Raw genomic sequence first — 18,582 nt, 5'->3', positions numbered from 1 at the left:
CGGACTGCTGGGCTGGCCTATTTATACCGATATTATGTTTTTGTGCGGGGGGTGAGGTTTGGCGCCACACAAACTACCCTCCAAGCTCAGGTGAGTGGGGATGAAACGAACTTATTTGCTGCGATCCTCCTCTGTTTGGGGTTGAATTTTCCAGCATTTTCCCACGGGTGCGTTGCGATTGTGTGTGCGCCCACAAACACGAGACTCGATTGGTATTCCGGAATAATTTGTAACGAATCGGAGAGAAGCAAACTTTGAGCTGTGTGTTCTAGAAACGCACACACCTTCTCCTCACTGCGTTCATTATGCAATTTAGAACTTGGGGCTGCTACTTTCGTCAGCAGAGCAACCCCCATTAATAGGGTCGGTTTTGAGGAGATAACGATCGCTAGTAGACCGATTTCCCACATTTGCAAAGTGGCGATCATCATCAGAGGCGGATGTTCAATTCTCCGAGCTTGGAATCGGTAATTATAGACGAATTGGAGCTGTTCTGGCAGGTGTGCGTCATGTCTGTGCATTTGTCTACTTTTCACGAGTGGCCCTATAAATGGGCCAAATTACAGGCATGCGTTCGCCAGAACATGGAATAAAACTAATCTTCACGCGCACACGAAACTTGAGCACGGATCGTATTACTAATCACGCGATACTTTATTTGCCTACCTCAGCGATGTTCTTGGAAGTGGTCCATGAACTGACGTGTTGAGCTACATTACAAATCTTCACATACATGTGTTTGACATAGATATCATAATAATTTTAATGAATCGATAGATTTAGATTTATTTTAGCCCTTTTACTAAAATAAAAAGAAAACAGTAAACTAAACAATAAAGCTCTTGGAAGCCCACTTTAAAAAAAACAGCTTAATTTTATCTATTTTTACCAGCGTCAAATTATTATTCTGTTCATTTTTTTCTCTTTGCATAAGGGCATTGTAAATCTACAAAAATGTCAGAGGTTGGTTAGAGCACACACTTAAACTTTTTCTACATCTGTTTTCATCTATTAACAAAACAAATTTAAAGACATTTGGTTGTATAATTGCCGAGATATAGCCTTTTGAAGTTAGCAGTTTTAAAAACGTGTTCCACGATATCTCAACACTGCTTTGACCAAATTTTCAAAATTTTAGTGAAGCCGCGTATAACCGGTCCCGTGTGTCTAAGGCTACCAACTAGGGACCTACATAGGGAAATGAAATGTTCTTGGAGAAATTTCAAACATCCAAAGTTATTCAATTTTAAGGTTGAAAAACTTATAGTTTTTCTTTCGTGCTGGCACTTTTCTTACACCGAACAAGCGCAAACATAACAAAAACTACCAGATTATTATCAACAACAGTTTTACAATACTTGTAATTGTTAATAGTCTCGTTTTTTTGCCAAAACTATTTTCAATTGATTCCAACCTTGTTCTTGCATGATCTTGTTGCTCGATTGGAACCCCGATTTGACAGTTCGATTGGAACCCTGAGAGTGACATTTCGCCTCTCCATATAGGCTCTCTACTACCAACTATACGGATTTTTTCCTTACCGTACGGATTTTCGACCCTTTTCGTGGATTTTTAACATGCCGTAATTTTCGCTGTCAGATCGAATTTAAATGGATAATGGCCTATCTACAATCACTTAACTTAGAAAATTTCACTTAGCTTAGGAGTTTGAATCAATGGAAATGAATCTGATCTTCTACAATGAAAAGGAATAAAATTAGAAACTTGACGTATGGTTTGGAAAATTTCAAAATCTACGGTAAGTTGACGTTTCCATATCAAAGGTAAACAAACAACTGCATAGCAACGTATATCAACCCAGCAAATTTTCTAAGTTGATTGTGGATGACGGCCGTAAGTTGTGTACATTTTCTAAGTTTTACTTTACTTAACTATTCTAAGCTAAGTGATTGTAGATAGGCCATAACTTGGATAGTTTTCCAGAAATTCCTTATTTCAGAGTGGATTATCAATAAACTCAACCCCCGGTGGTTGGTCACTTTTTCGTTTGACACTTTTTTAGTTTGTACCCCGTTGGTTGGTCAAAGTCAAACTTAAAAGTGACGAACTGTCACTTTTTACACGGCGCTCACGCACACTATCAAAACAAAAGTTTGGTAGTGTGTGTGAACTCCGTGTAAAAGGGGTGTCAAACTAAAAAGTGACCCCGATGGTTTGACAACAGTTGGTGTCAAACCAATTCTTTAGAAAACGTATTTATTCAAAAAACGTTACTTAACACTCCTCCGTCCAAGGCATATTTCACTTACACGGACGACCAAGCCTCCGAAACAGTTGCTTCGCTAAATTCAACTCGCTCGCATTTAGCTCCATTTCAACCAATCTTGATCGTTCTTGCAGCATTCGAACTGGTAGGATTTCAAGATTCATCTTAAACAAGAACGAACCTGATCCGACTTACCTGCTAGTAACACCGACTAAATTCGTCGAAGCAACTCTTTTTAGGCGCTCGTTTTAGGGAACACACCATGGCCAAATCAACAAGAAAGCATTAAAATTTGAAATCAACCATTCAAATTTAACTAATTTGGGGTCGCTGAACACGAATATGACACTTAGAATATTCCAAAGAATTCAGAAATCCAGAAATCCAAGATGGCGGCCAATATGGCGCCTGTAGTATATTGGGAACATCTATTTGAGGGTGTAATAGTGATTCAACCACTCTAATCTAACTAATTTGAGGTCGCTGAACAAGAATATGACACTTAGAAAATCCCAAAGTATTCAGAAATCCTGAAATCCAAGATGGCGGCAAATATGGCGCCTGTAGTATATTGGGAATATTTATTTGAGGTTGTAATAGTGATTCAACCACTCAAATCTAACTAATTTGAGGTCGCTGAACAAGAATATGACACTTAGAAAATCCCAAAGTATTAAGAAATCCAGAAATCTAAGATGGCGGCCAATATTGCGCCTGTAGTATATTTGGAATATTTTTTTGAGGGTGTAATAGCCATTCAACCACTCAAATGTAACTAATTTGGGGTCGCTGAACACGAATATGACACTAAGAATATCCCAAAGTATTCAGAAATCCAGAAATCCAAGATGGTTGCCAATATGGCGCCTGTAGTATATTGGGAATATTTATTTGAGAGTGTAATAGCCATTCAACCACTCAAATATAACTAATTTGGGGTCGTTGAACACGAATATGACATTTGGTATATTTCAAAGTATTATGAAATTCAGAAATCCAATATGGCGGCCTATATGGCGCTTGTAGTATATTGGGAATATTTTATTGAGGTTGTAATAGTTATTCAACCACTCAAATGTTACTTAATTGGGGTCGATGAACATGAATATGACACTTGGTATATTCCAAAGTATTATGAAATTCAGAAATCCAAGATGGCGGCCAATATGGCGCTTGAAGTATATTGGGAATATTTATTTGAGGTTGTAATAGTGATTCAACCACTCAAATGTATTTAATTTGGGGTCGCTGAACACGAATATGACACTTAGAATATTCCAAAGTATTCAGAAATCTAGAAATTCAAGATGGCGGCTGATATGACGCCTGTAGAATATTGGGAATATTTTTTTGAGGTTGTAATAGTGATTCAACCACTCAAATGTAACTAATTTGGGGTCGCTGAACACGAATATGACACTTAGAATATCCCAAAATATTCAGAAATCCAGAAATCTAAGATGGCTGCCAAAATAGCGCCTGTAGTATGTTGGGAATGATTTTTATTTTTTTCTGGAATTCTGAATACTATGGGATATTCTTAGTGTCATATTCGTGTTCAGCGACACCAAATTAGTTACATTTGAGTGGTTGAATCACTATTACAACCTCAAATAAATATTCCCAATGTACTACATGCGCCATATTGGCCGCCATCTTGGATTTCTGAATTTCAGAATACTTTGGAATATACTAAGCGTCATATTCGTGTTCAGCGACCCCAAATTAGTTACATTTGAGTGGTTGAATCACTATTACACCCTCAAATAAATATTCCCAATATACTACAGGCGCCATATTTGCCGCCATCTTGGAATTCTGAATTTCATAATACTTTGGAATATACTGAGTGTCATATTCGTGTTCAGCGACCCCAAATTAGTTAGATTTGAGTGGTTGAATGGCTATTACACCCTCAAATAAATATTCCCAATATACTTCAGACGCCATATTGGCCGCCATCTTGGATTTCTGAATATCATAATACTTTGGAATATACCAAGTGTCATATTCGTGTTCAGCGACCCCAAATTAGTTAGATTTGAGTGGTTGAATGGCTATTACACCCTCAAATAAATATTCCCAATATACTACAGACGCCATATTGGCCGCCATCTTGGATTTCTGAATTTCATAATACTTTGGAATATACCAAGTGTCATATTCGTGTTCAGCGACCCCAAATTAGTTACATTTGAGTGGTTGAATCACTATTACAACCTCAAAAAAATATTCCCAATATACTACAGGCACCATATTGGCCGCCATCTTGGATTTCTGGATTTTTGAATACTTTGGGATTTTCTAAGTGTCATATTCGTGTTCAGCGACCCCAAATTAGTTAGATTTGAGTGGTTGAATGGATATTACACCCTCAAATAAATATTCCCAATATACTACAGGCGCCATATTTGCCGCCATCTTGGAATTCTGAATTTCATAATACTTTGGAATATACTAAGTGTCATATTCGTGTTCAGCGACCTCAAATTAGTTAGATTTGAGTGGTTGAATCACTATTACACCCTCAAATATATGTTCCCAATATACTACAGGTGCCATATTGGCCGCCATCTTGGATTTCTGGATTTTTGAATACTATGGAATATTCTTAGTGTCATATTCGTGTTCAGCGACCCCAAATTAGTTAGATTTGAGTGGTTGAATGGATATTACACCCTCAAATAAATATTCCCAATATACTTCAGACGCCATATTGGCCGCCATCTTGGAATTCTGAATTTCATAATACTTTGGAATATACTAAGTGTCATATTCGTGTTCAGCGACCTCAAATTAGTTACATTTGAGTGGTTGAATCACTATTACACCCTCAAATAAATATTCCCAATATACTACAGGCGCCATATTTGCCGCCATCTTGGAATTCTGAATTTCATAATACTTTGGAATATACTGAGTGTCATATTCGTGTTCAGCGACCCCAAATTAGTTAGATTTGAGTGGTTGAATGGCTATTACACCCTCAAATAAATATTCCCAATATACTTCAGACGCCATATTGGCCGCCATCTTGGATTTCTGAATATCATAATACTTTGGAATATACCAAGTGTCATATTCTTGTTCAGCGACCTCAAATTAGTTAGATTTGAGTGGTTGAATCACTATTACACCCTCAAATAGATGTTCCCAATATACTACAGGCGCCATATTGGCCGCCATCTTGGATTTCTGGATTTTTGAATACTATGGAATATTCTAAGTGTCATATTCGTGTTCAACGACTCCAAATTAGTTACATTTGAGTGGTTGAATCACTATTACAACCTCAAATAAATATTCCTTATATACTACAGACGCCATATTGGCCGCCATCTTGGATTTCTGAATTTCATAATACTTTGGAATATACCAAGTGTCATATTCGTGTTCAGCGACCCCAAATTAGTTACATTTGAGTGGTTGAATCACTATTACAACCTCAAAAAAATATTCCCAATATACTACAGGCACCATATTGGCCGCCATCTTGGATTTCTGGATTTCTGAATACTTTGGGATTTTCTAAGTGTCATATTCGTGTTCAGCGACCCCAAATTAGTTAGATTTGAGTGGTTGAATGGATATTACACCCTCAAATAAATATTCCCAATATACTTCAGACGCCATATTGGCCGCCATCTTGGAATTCTGAATTTCATAATACTTTGGAATATACTAAGTGTCATATTCGTGTTCAGCGACCTCAAATTAGTTAGATTTGAGTGGTTGAATCACTATTACACCTTCAAATAGATGTTCCCAATATACTACAGGCGCCATATTGGCCGCCATCTTGGATTTCTGGATTTTTGAATACTATGGAATATTCTAAGTGTCATATTCGTGTTCAACGACCCCAAATTAGTTACATTTGAGTGGTTGAATCACTATTACAACCTCAAATAAATATTCCCAATATACTACAGACGCCATATTGGCAGCCATCTTGGATTTCTGGATTTCATAATACTTTGGAATATACCAAGTGTCATATTCGTGTTCAGCGACCCCAAATTAGTTACATTTGAGTGGTTGAATCACTATTACAACCTCAAAAAAATATTCCCAATATACTACAGGCACCATATTGGCCGCCATCTTGGATTTCTGGATTTTTGAATACTTTGGGATTTTCTAAGTGTCATATTCGTGTTCAGCGACCCCAAATTAGTAAGATTTGAGTGGTTGAATGGATATTACACCCTCAAATAAATATTCCAATTATACTACAGGCGCCATATTTGCCGCCATCTTGGAATTCTGAATTTCATAATACTTTGGAATATACTAAGTGTCATATTCGTGTTCAGCGACCCCAAATTAGTTACATTTGAGTGGTTGAATGGCTATTACACCCTCAAAAAAATATTCCCAATATACTACAGGCGCAATATTGGCCGCCATCTTAGATTTCTGGATTTCTTAATACTTTGGGATTTTCTAAGTGTCATATTCGTGTTCAGCGACCTCAAATTAGTTAGATTTGAGTGGTTGAATCACTATTACACCCTCAAATATATGTTCCCAATATACTACAGGTGCCATATTGGCCGCCATCTTGGATTTCAGGATTTCTGAATACTTTGGGATTTTCTAAGTGTCATGTTCTTGTTCAGCGACCTCAAATTAGTTAGATTTGAGTGGTTGAATCACTATTACACCCTCAAATAGATGTTCCCAATATACTACAGGCGCCATATTGGCCGCCATCTTGGATTTCTGGATTTTTGAATACTATGGAATATTCTAAGTGTCATATTCGTGTTCAACGACCCCAAATTAGTTACATTTGAGTGGTTGAATCACTATTACAACCTCAAAAAAATATTCCCAATATACTACAGGCACCATATTGGCCGCCATCTTGGATTTCTGGATTTCTGAATACTTTGGGATTTTCTAAGTGTCATATTCTTGTTCAGCGACCTCAAATTAGTTAGATTTGAGTGGTTGAATCACTATTACACCCTCAAATAGATGTTCCCAATATACTACAGGCGCCATATTGGCCGCCATCTTGGATTTCTGGATTTCTGAATTCTTTGGAATATTCTAAGTGTCATATTCGTGTTCAGCGACCCCAAATTAGTAAAATTTGAATGGTTGATTTCAAATTTTAATGCTTTCTTGTTGATTTGGCCATGGTGTGTTTCCTAAAACGAGCGCCTAAAAAGAGTTGCTTCGACGAATTTAGTCGGTGTGACTAGCAGGTTAGTCGGATCAAGTTCGTTCTTGTTTCAGATGAATCTTGAAATCCTACCGGTTCGAATGCTGCAAGAACGATCAAGATTGGTTGAAATGGGGCCAAATGCGAGCGAGTTGAAATTAGCGAAGCAACGGTTTCGGAGGCTTGGACGGAGGAGTGTTAATCCACCATTAGGTGGTTGGTGCCTTCCTCACATTTTGAGTGTAATGCTAGGTAATATCTGAGATCTGGCCTCCACAAAGTTCATAAATAACACTTAAGTGCTTATAACTTTTCATAGGGTTGTCAGATCTTCAATCTACTAAACTTGTTGGAAAGGTCTTTTGATTACCTATCCAACGACAGGTCGCATGATAGATCCGGACAACGTTTTTGTCAAAATATCTGAGATCCGGCCCGTTAAAATGTTCATAAATAACACTTAAGTGCTTATAACTTTTGATTGGGTTGTCAGATCTTCAATCTTTTCAATCTCGTTGAAAAGGTCTTTCAAATACCTTTCTAAAAATGTATAACATGACGAGGTTTCTTACAAAAACCACCCTTTTTACAATCTTTCGGACATTTGCTAAATTCGTTTTTTTAGCATAACTTTTGAAGTACTTAACTAAACTTTTTAATTTTCAATAGCGACTTATGGGACCCCAAGACGGATCAAATCGGGTCAGCCAGTGCCGAGATAATCGAGTGACAAATTTTTGATCAACATCCCACCACACACACAGACATTTGCTCAAAATTTGATTCTGAGTCGATATGTATACATGAAGGTAGGTCTAGGAGGTCAAATTAAGAATTTCGTTTTTTGAGTGATTTTATAGCCTTTCCTCAGTAAGGTGAGGAAGGCAAAAGAACCAAAGGCTTTCTAAAGCAAATTAGCAAATGTAAAGTTTTTTTTAACGGTCCTGTAAGCTATTGGGCAGGGCTGTACGATGTTTGATTTTCCGGATTTTAACGGAGGTCTGTGCTGTTATGGATATTCCGGATTTTGACAACAAACTTAGCGAACGGTATGTACACTAGCGGGCCTTCGGTTGCTCCGGGACCAAAATGGCTAGAAGTTCCACCTCATTCGGATTATGTTGGTGAAATGATGTCAACTTGCGTGTGATTATAAAGTAAGCTCAATTAATAAACATTTTACCCCAAACCCAAGTATTTTTTTTCTCCAAATTAAATATGCCACCGATTAATGACTTTGTGTGACGGAAATTTAGAGAATAACTGAATTTTGAGTGCAATTTGTAGGATGTTCCTGATTTCCTATTTTTTATTAATAAGTCTCGAGCAAAAGTGAGATGCACATTTTGATACGAAACGTATTTGTACTACTGAAACTACGCCCGCATCCCACCACTTAATTAGGCGAGCCGGCAAGCGTGCATGGACCAACGCAAACGTCAACAACCCGTTCCTGGCATCAAGTCTCCAACACCAAGAATTTCATCAAATAAATTATTCTGCCCTCCCCCTCTCAGCAAATAGAGTAATCTACGTTCGTTTGTATTGCGTGTACGTACACGAAAATAAAGTGAGGTTAAATTTTGTCAGCCAGCAAAATCAAATGGTGCACTAGTGTGCGTACGCGAAACGTCATAAAGCTCTATTCCTCCCATCAGCGATGTCGGTAAAGAAGGTGTAAACAAACCGGAAATATAACTGGGGTAGGAAGACGAGAGAGAAAAAGATAACAACATTTTTGCATCTTATTTTTTTGACGTTTTCCAGGGCCGACAGTACGGGGCCCAGCTCTAAAACAGAAATATAAAGTCCAAACTCAGCTGCAAATCAGCAGTAAAAGCGCTTTTCCAACAATTTTGAAAACACTTCAGCTGTTATTTACTGCAGGTAAAGCGCTGTTAGTGCTGATCAATTACTACTTTTAGTGGTGGATGGTTACTTAGGTTGGGTTGTGCTGCACATGTTTATTGGACCTTGTCTATAAAAAATCTAGAAATGTTTCGTAAAAACACTGAGAATAATATTATTCGTAAAAATCAACTTGACATTCCGTGAACTTTTAAAAGTTTAACAAATAAAATTGAAGATTTTATTCAGCAATTCACGGCTTATTTTGTGAATATTTTTAGACGTGCAAGTCATAAGCACTCTGATAGCAAAGTGGAATTTGTAAGCTGTAAAAACGATACAGTTTTATTTTTTCAATTCCCAAATTCTTTATCTTATACCATGGTGTCATATCGGAAAAATGTACGGATTTTTGCTCAGCAAGAGTTGGTAGCCTTATGTATGACAAAGGCCGATTTTCAAAAAGTTTATTTTAAAAAGATAAAAAAAGAGTTTTTGATTTTTGTATTCTTTTTTTATGCAAAATTCTAAATTCGGGCTTCGTCATTTACACGGGATATGGTTTGCGAGTCTTCAACCCAAATTTCAGCCAATTTGGTCCATCCAATCTCCAGATATCGTGGCACCCGTAGTAAATCAACTCGGTGTTTAGAGAAAAAACTCTCACAAAGTTTGACAGTTCGCTTTGCGCATGGAAAAATTTTGAGATTTAATCGTCTCTTACTCAGTTTAATCATGAAATATCTTCATGAAACTTTCATGATTGATAGAAAATTATCTTTTAAGTGGGTTGCTGTTATATGAAATTTAGTAATTTTCTACTTGTATGTAACCCCTAAATGTTAGAAAAACGATTCCAAGTTCAGGTTGGCAAAAGTTTTTTTGTAGTATAAATAGTAAATCAGTAAAATAAAACATTAATTTATTCCAGATATTGTTGTCTGTATATGTGTTTCATTCCCGTTTTTTTTTAAGTATAAGCACAGACACAGCACAGTCTGTGGTATAAGGCCGTTGCAAATATTTTTCAAAGTTTATGTTAAATGGAAATAGAAGTCTAATGCTGAAATAAATTGAAATACATTTTTCTGCATTGATAGTTGTATAATTATATTTAGAATGTTTGGAATCTTTCTTAAATTCTTTAATTGAGCAGTCCTCTATGGAATTGGTCCTTTTTCTTTAATTTTAATTTTTGTATTTTTTAATACGGCTGAAACTTTTTTGGTGCCTTCGGTATGCCCAAAGAAGCCATTTTGCATCATTAGTTTGTCCATATAATTTTCCATACAAATTTGGCAGCCATCCATACAAAAACGATGTATGAAAATTCAAAAATCTGTATCTTTTGAAGGAATTTTTTGATCGATTTGGTGTCTTCGGCAAAGTTGTAGGTAATGATATAGACTACACTGAAAAAAAATGATACACGGTAAAAAAGATTTTGGTGATTTTTAATTTCACTTTTTGTCACTAAAACTTGATTTGCAAAAAACCCTATTTTTATTGTTATTTTTTTATATATGTTTTAGAAGACATCAAATGGCAACTTTTCAGAAATTTCCATAATGGGCAAAAAATCTTTGACCGAGTTATGATTTTTTGAATCAATACAATTTTTTTCAAAAAATCTAAGTATTGGTAGCAAACATTTTTCAATTTAATCTTTTGTTGTAAAATTGAATTTGCAATCACAAAGTACGTTAGTGAAATTTTCATAAAGTGCACCGTTTTCAAGTCATAGCCATTTTTATGTAACTTTTTTCAAATAGTCGCAGTTATTGATTGTTTTTTAAATAGTGCCCATGTTTGGCCACTTTTGAAAAAAATATTTTTGGAAAGCTGAGAAAATTCACCATTTTATAATGTCGATATCTCAGCAACTAATGGTGACCATCCGCTAACCACGTGGACACTGTTTTGGAAATCTCAAACCCCCCTCCCCCCCCCTCGTGGACAATTGTCCATACAAAAAAACTTTTTTGTATGGAGCGTGGACAATCGCCATACACCCCCCCCCTCCCCCTAAAGTGTCTACGTGGTTTATGGATGGTCCCTACTCCCTTGTTGCATCTTGAAGTCTAGACCTAAGACCACTAAGTGGCCGCGAGGAGAGGTGAGTGCGAAATACACGAGCCACCTACGACATAATTCCTCGGGCGGCCCAGGTCAACTCGAAGTTACCCCAGTGCAAGATTTATAGATATATTTAGATTTTTTTTGAAGTTAAAAAAACGTGGCTGTTATAGAAAACTTGTTATTTTGAGGACCATTCATAAACCACGTGGACTCTTTTTTTAGGTAATCTCAATTTAAAGTTAGTAAAATAAAGTTTAGAAAAGTTTTATATAGAATTTCCGAAGCTATATAAACTTTTATGCTAAACTTTATAGTCGATACAAATTATTTTCTAAATTAGTCAAGGATAACTTTTCGATTTATAAACAAATAACTTAGTTTTGCAAATATGTCGAAAGGTGTACAAACTTTTAATGACCTTTTTTGCATTTTCAAAAGTTCTTGTTATGGAACATTCTATTGACATCATCTTTCCATGAGCCTTTGTTAACAAAACGTCGTATTATACTAGGTTTTATTTAAAAAAAAAATCTGTTTGTCGAAATATGTATCTGTCAAGAGATTAAACTATATAGCGGAATTTAAAGGAATAATTCGTCTCTTTGTATTCATACCAAACCACAATGTGTTGGCATGTTTAATCACAAAATGTTTTACATACATACTGTATAATGCCAGTGCCAATGTTTCATCTCATATACTGTCGTTCTACGCATAATTATCAATTGCCCCTTTTTTCAACATGGGACAATGATGCGTAGAACGGCAGTACAAGTCTCGATAAATGTTCAATATACATTTCAAACCGTTATAATCAACAATGTTGTTGATATTCTTCAAATGCAATTGTTAGCTATTAGGTTATTCTCGCTATAGAACGTTAAAACTTTCCACACAAACGCATGAACAAAAAAACGTTAAACCTCCGGCGAAATCATGTCGAACCAGCAGCGTAAACAATGGTGGGAAACCACGTGCACGCATGTACACTTATTAAAATATTCAAAGTTTCCCGCTAAAATGCTTAGGCTTACGCGATGACTGGTGCCCGATAGCGGACACGATCGATGTAAATTTATAATTCTAGGTAAGAATCAAAAGCTCTGGTTCGAGGTTCAGTCCATATTGGAGGAAATGGGAGCGTCAAATCTGACGATTAAATTAAGGGTAAAGATGAATACAAACATATACTTAGGGGACCATCCATAAACCACGTGGACAACTTAGGGGGGGGGGGGGGTTCGGCGATTGTCCACGCTCCATACAAAAAAGATTTTATTTGTATGGAAATTGTCCACGATGGGGGGGGGGGGGTTGAGAATTCAAAAAAAGTGTCCACGTGGTTTGTGGATGGTCCCTAGCCAAAAAAATGCATTGTGTGAGATGCTGCAATAAAATCCTCAGTCGTTTTTCACCCTTCAACTAGTGTTATTCACACGTGCGTTTGGACACCGAGGCTATCAAATATATGACTGCTTTTAGATTTTGTTGTAAAGCTTGGCAACAAATTAAGCTTACACTGAAATGAGAGCAATGTAATTTATACAATAATTAGGACTGATTGTTCACGGGAGAACTAAGAAATTGAGACGATGTGATCTGAAAAAAATTACGAGATGATGAGGTTGAATAGGAAATGGAGGAACAATCGACGACGTCAAATCAATTAAAAAGCTGCGTCTGTTCAGTGAGTCAATCCGTCAAAACGAGGCAGATTTTCTCACTCAACCGGATGCATGGCTTAAGATGAGGAAGTGCTGAGAACACGTCATACATTATTCTAATGGCCTAATTTGGTTAAGAAGGTAAACACGGATTAAAAGATTAAAATATACCCGTTTCAGCCTAATCAGCTAACCGATCTATTTTCATCACTTTTGCAGTTCCAAAAAACGTTTTTGTTAGAAATCAAAAAGTTTTGTGTCAGATTTATAACCATTTGAATAAATATGAAAACTAAACATAAATTATTCGCTTGATTTATTCTAATTGAGTAAAAAAACCGGTCTACATCAAAACATTACGTTTCCTGTCACATTTCCATTCCAAGAGGTCACGTGGTCATCCAAATCAAAGCATTCTTCGTTGATGGCGCCCATAATTTGGGGCCATAAAACATACAAGCTCGCGGCGTCGCTCTCGATCCACTCTCTCTTTATACGGGACGCTTTCTCTCCCAACGCGCAAACGCCTGCTGAGGAGGGCCTCCCCACCGAAAACATTTTCTCAAGCGTTTCCAAAATGTTGTCGAATGACGGCCCAATGTTTACAAATGTGTACGAAAATGCCTGCGCTTGCACTTGTGTATGCGCCGCCGCGGTAAAGGTAAACGCGCCAGGGGTCATCCATAAATTATGATTTTCAATGAGATAGCGGGGAGTAAAAACCGATGTGTAAAAATCATGCGCTTTCAAGATTGAATAATTTTACATGGTAAGAATTGTACATTTTAAAGCATTGTAATTTTTGGATGACCCCAAAGGTATTTTGGAACAGGGGGGAGGGCACGTTGGTGTGCGTGACCGGCGGCGACGGCCCCCCCAAACGTCATTGAACATTGATAAATTTATCACCTTTAATAAAATTAATCCGTGGAGGAAAAGAATCATATTTTTCAAGTTATCCATCCTAAAAGTGCGTCAAAATTGCGAACCAAACGGTGGAAAATCGCTCCTCCGTTTTGGAGCTGGTAAAGGTAAGTGTGGAAAAAGGGCGCGAAGCTTTGGAAAGATCAAAGTTTATTTTGCAAACTAAAGCAAACATTTTGTGACTTTTTTTATAGGAGCGATTCTGGATGCTGATTCAGCGCGATGTTGGCCTGATTCCGGAGCACATTATCAACATTTTGGACTTTTGTGGCTACTCGGCGAATTGTGCATTGGAGGCAATCAACGATGAGAAGCTGAAGATCATCGAACGGGAAGCCAAAGGTGAGTTGTGGTGTGTGGGGTAGGTGGTGTACTATCTTGCGAAAGCTTTCGTGTTTTGTTTTGTTTTGATGTTGGTACCTTCACAGATTGGTATCAATGTAAATGTCATTAATCAGACATTTCAAACATCAAATTATGCAGATTGCGAAATAAATTGAACAATGCAAATTTGCAAATATTTAATAGAATGCAACATCTATTTCTGAGATTTTCAGCAATATTTTTATGTTCAGGTACTCACAAAAAAAAACAATTCTTTTTCTTTTGAAATTTTATTAGATTTGAAGGTTTTATATAAAGTTCAGAATCGATTATCCGAAGTTTCGATTAAGGACCATCTATAAACCACTGGAACACTTTTTGAGTATCTGTTAACCAAACTTTTTCTGAAAGGCGTTCTAAAACGTTCAGTAGAGTAGAAAGTTCGTCAGTTGTGTGCTATCTTGTGACAACGACCATTTAGTACTTGTCGAGAAAATCGATTTTTAAAGTTTGTTGGTAAATAATTTCAAAACAATTAATGATAGAGCCAAAATTTTTGAAGCTCCAAGTTTCAACTAATTTGGTTACACCAGTTAAAAGATACAGTAAATAATGTAAACAAAAATCTGAAAAGCACGTGTCACAAGTGTGTTTCGAAAGTAAAATTGTACTACGTGTCACAAGTGTGCACAGATTTCCCATACAAACTAAAATATGCTCAAATCAATGGTTTAATCGACTTAATCAGTATATTTTTATAAACAAAAGGTTGCATTGCCTTTAGAAAGTATGTGTGTACATAAATTTGTGAAAAACAAGAAAAATTTTCCACATTTTCCAATAACATGTATGACGTGTCACAAGTGTGCACAATCATTTTGATGATAAATTGGTCTATGTCACAAGTGTGTATTGCGATATCCGGGAAACGGAAGCGAGTTTCCAAAATCGGGTTAAAGCATCTTGTAGTGTTTGTTAAGTATAGCAAAACGTCATCATTAACTCATTTTCGACCAAAATGGTCTATGTCACAAGATAGCACACAGCTGACGAGTTGTCAAAGATAGGGTAAATATACCCTATTTAAACCTAAAAAGCGGTCATGTTTGAATGATGCTGGATAATCTGGAGTGTTCCTTGAAATTTACTAAAACTAAGTACACCAACGAGTATAGCAACTTTTTGTAGACATTTCTGTATGTTTCCATATTAATCAAAAGTTATTCTATTCCTTTTACAAGCATTTAAAAAAATATTTCCAAAATGTATTCTAATCAATCAAGAAAGCATTGGGCCACACCCATTTCCCTATTCTAAGCTTAGCTCTTTTTTTTTTCTTCCAGCGCTCTTTTGGGTCTGCTTAGTGCTGTCAAAATTGATGAAATTTTAAGCGAACACTCACGAGAAGTAGCATTTATAGAGAAAGTTACCTGACAGCACTGGCTCACTCCAACAGGCGCTGCTGGTGGTGTTGGTGGCCACCTTTTGTTCTTTATTTGCCTTCGCTTCTCGCTCGGTTTTCTTCAGCATTCGATTGGAATGGGTCGTCAAAATTAAAACGTCAAAAGACTTTCCGCGTTTGTTTTTTTTGATGACGCTTGCTAATTATTTACTTGTTTCGTGATTATTTTTCAAGTGAGTGACTAACTAATGTGCAAAAGAGCATGTTGCCGGTAGTTGGAAGCAATTTTATGTCTTAAGCGCTTTGAAATCGTTAGCGCAAGTGAAAAGGTATCGATGGCGACTTTCGTTAAGCAGTTAACCTCTCATCTTGCATGTGGATGTGTGTACCACCAAAACGGTGAGAAATGGTCTCGCAAAATAGAAATTATGATCAAAAGTGCATTAAATATGATCTTTTTGGCCTGTAAGTGGCATAAATTTGCGTGCTTTCTTGAGGCGGTGCTGTTGCGTGTAAGTTTCTAGCCTAAATAGTATTTTTGGAGATTTAATCGAGCATCAAACTCTTCGTATGACAAAGATAGGTTTTTGATTAGAAAGGGTTCATTTCCCCTAGCAAAAATAATAATTCAAAACGAGCGTCGTAACGAGCCATTTTTCGATGGGTTGGGTCTCAAACTTATTTTGCAAACCATCCACTTCACGAACCTTAATGAAACAGGCAAATCAAAATTTATTGAAATTGTAGAGATTTTTATTTTTAACGTAACTTTCCATAGTTTATGTCACTTCTTTTAAATTCTTTAAAAATTATTACAAACATATTGAAATAACGATTGTCTTCAAAAAAAAAAAGTTCAACCCTCTCTCGAATTTGCCCAGACCGCAAGTTCATGTGAGCTACAAATTTGGCCCGCCGAAGGTTTGTATGGACTTCGAATTACACCGACCAACAACATTTATGCGCAGACTCAACTCGAGGGGAAGCTTGAACTGCGCAGTCATTTTTCTCAAGGTGTAATCTAACCAAGAAAAAAAAATCGTTTTAGTCATTTGAGTCAAATTTTAAAAATTGATTAGGGCTACATAAACTTTGAAAAATATTTGCAACGGCTTTAACCCTCTACTGGATTTTTTTTTCGCTTTTTTTTTATTTTTCCTTTTTTTAAGAGGTCATTTTGAGCAACATTTGTTCTACGAAAAACTTTATTTTCTTGTTTTTGGTATTTCTTGTTTCATTTTGAGTATTTTTTTGCCTTATTAGTTTTTTTTTCATGTTTTTTCTGCAATAGAATGATACTACTGCCATTTTAATGGTAGTAAAATGCGTAGAGGCATAGTCTGGGACATTACAAAAACTGCATACTTATTTTTACAATATGTCAGAGCGTCTTGAGATTAGAAAAGAGAGATATGGATGGGCATAAGGGTGTAATACAAGAATCGATTTTCCAGAACAGGGACTATCCATAAACCACGTGGACACTTTTTTAGGGATTCTCAAACCCCCCCCCTTCGTGGACAATTGTCCATTCAAAAAAAATCTTTTTTGTATGGAGAGTGGACAATCGCCATACCCCCCCCCCCCCTAAAGTGTCCACGTGGTTTATGGATGGTCCCACAGCACTTTTTCAGTTCCTTATGGGATCCTAAACAACTTCCCAAAGTTTGGGAACGATTGGTTTAGTCCTCACTTTGCGCAAAGCGATTCAATTTTCTTTGGGAATTTGTATGGGAAAAACATTTTTTTGGATTTTGATATTTTTGAAATCCACGTTTCACGCTTTACGAAAACCGGATTCATATTCGGATGCTCTGAAAGGTGTTCTACAACTTTCCGAAGAGTGTATGGTGCTGGTTTGCCCCTGAAAGAAGATACAGCGTCCTCAAATCTCGTCTAAAACGTGATTTTCGTTGGTTTTCGTTCGTCTGAAAAGATGCTCTTCTGATTGTAATAATAAACATAACTAATTTACACGAAACAAAATCGTATCGTAAAAATGGTCTGTTGCCAACTTTCCAGAGATCCCCCAAATCATGCGCATTTCCGCCAGCGACGAGGACCAGATGCGCAAGTACTTTGGCAAGTTTTACCGCAACCCGCAAAACTTCCACATCCTGAGCGGCGAGGCGCAGCAGATCAAGATGGTGGGCGTGTGTCTGCGCCAGAAGGGCATCGGCAGCTACCTGAAGCTGGACGAGCTGACGCGGGTGCGTGACCGGCGCCGGAAGGACTACGACGGCGGAGGTTCCTTCGAGCAGCAGGCTCGCTCGCTCGCCGAACGGATTCACACGTTTTACTTTAATCGGTGGGAGTTGGATTGTGTGTTTGAAAAGTTTGGAGTTTTAAATACTAAATAATTATAAATTAATTCAAGGTGCGACGGATCTCCCCCGAACATCGACTTTTGCAACATGCTGAGCGCGATCCAGGTGACGACCGAGATGGGCGACGACGGGAATTTGATCGCGCACGTCCAGTGTCCCCTGTGTCAGTCGGAGAAACGGTTACGGGTGTCGCAGGATCGAACCGGCCACTGGGTGCTGGCCAACATTGTGTCCCACATGAATCGGCACCTGGCGGCCATGTGCAATCCGAGCAGCACCCCAACGAGCCAGATGGAGGCGGCCACGGCCTCGGTGACGCGGTTGGATGATTCGGGAGTGGCGAAAAAGCTGAAAATAGAGCCGCTGGACATTGATGACTCGTCCTCGCAGTACGGTGGGGCCAGCGCGTACGGGTTTACGATGAGCATGAACTGAGAAGTTTTTTTTTTATATTTGTCAGTGCACAATTTTTACTACTTAGGGGCAGCAATATTATAATTACACTAACAATTACTATCAAAAAGATTAAATATTATTATATCCGAAACAGAATTCTCTACAATTTCCTTGCTAAAATCACAATTACAATAAAGGCTTTCGGACGTAATAAGCAA

General features: G+C 37.4%; 1 protein-coding gene across 1 annotated transcript; it reads left to right on the top strand.

Annotated features, from left to right (window-relative positions):
* Positions 1-9,060: 9,060 nt before the first annotated feature.
* Positions 9,061-18,499, top strand: LOC120416102 (uncharacterized). Its single transcript, XM_039577785.2, has 5 exons — positions 9,061-9,066; positions 13,963-14,022; positions 14,110-14,257; positions 17,664-17,949; positions 18,019-18,499. The coding sequence occupies exons 1-5, from the start codon at positions 9,061-9,063 to the stop codon at positions 18,401-18,403; spliced, it is 885 nt and encodes a 294-aa protein (XP_039433719.1). The 3' UTR covers positions 18,404-18,499.
* The last annotated feature ends 83 nt before the right edge of the window (positions 18,500-18,582 follow it).

Source organism: Culex pipiens, chromosome 2 (genome assembly GCF_016801865.2).
Source record: "Culex pipiens pallens isolate TS chromosome 2, TS_CPP_V2, whole genome shotgun sequence".
Taxonomy (NCBI): Eukaryota; Metazoa; Arthropoda; class Insecta; order Diptera; family Culicidae; genus Culex; species Culex pipiens.
The sequence above is the reverse complement of the archived record's forward strand: the minus strand, read 5'-3'. Positions and strand labels throughout refer to the sequence as shown.

Coding starts and splice junctions, on each gene's coding strand:
- LOC120416102 (XM_039577785.2), top strand. Junction 14,023..14,109: donor CCGTTTTGGAGCTGGTAAAG/GTAAGTGTGGAA, acceptor CTTTTTTTATAG/GAGCGATTCTGGATGCTGAT. Junction 14,258..17,663: donor CATCGAACGGGAAGCCAAAG/GTGAGTTGTGGT, acceptor CCAACTTTCCAG/AGATCCCCCAAATCATGCGC.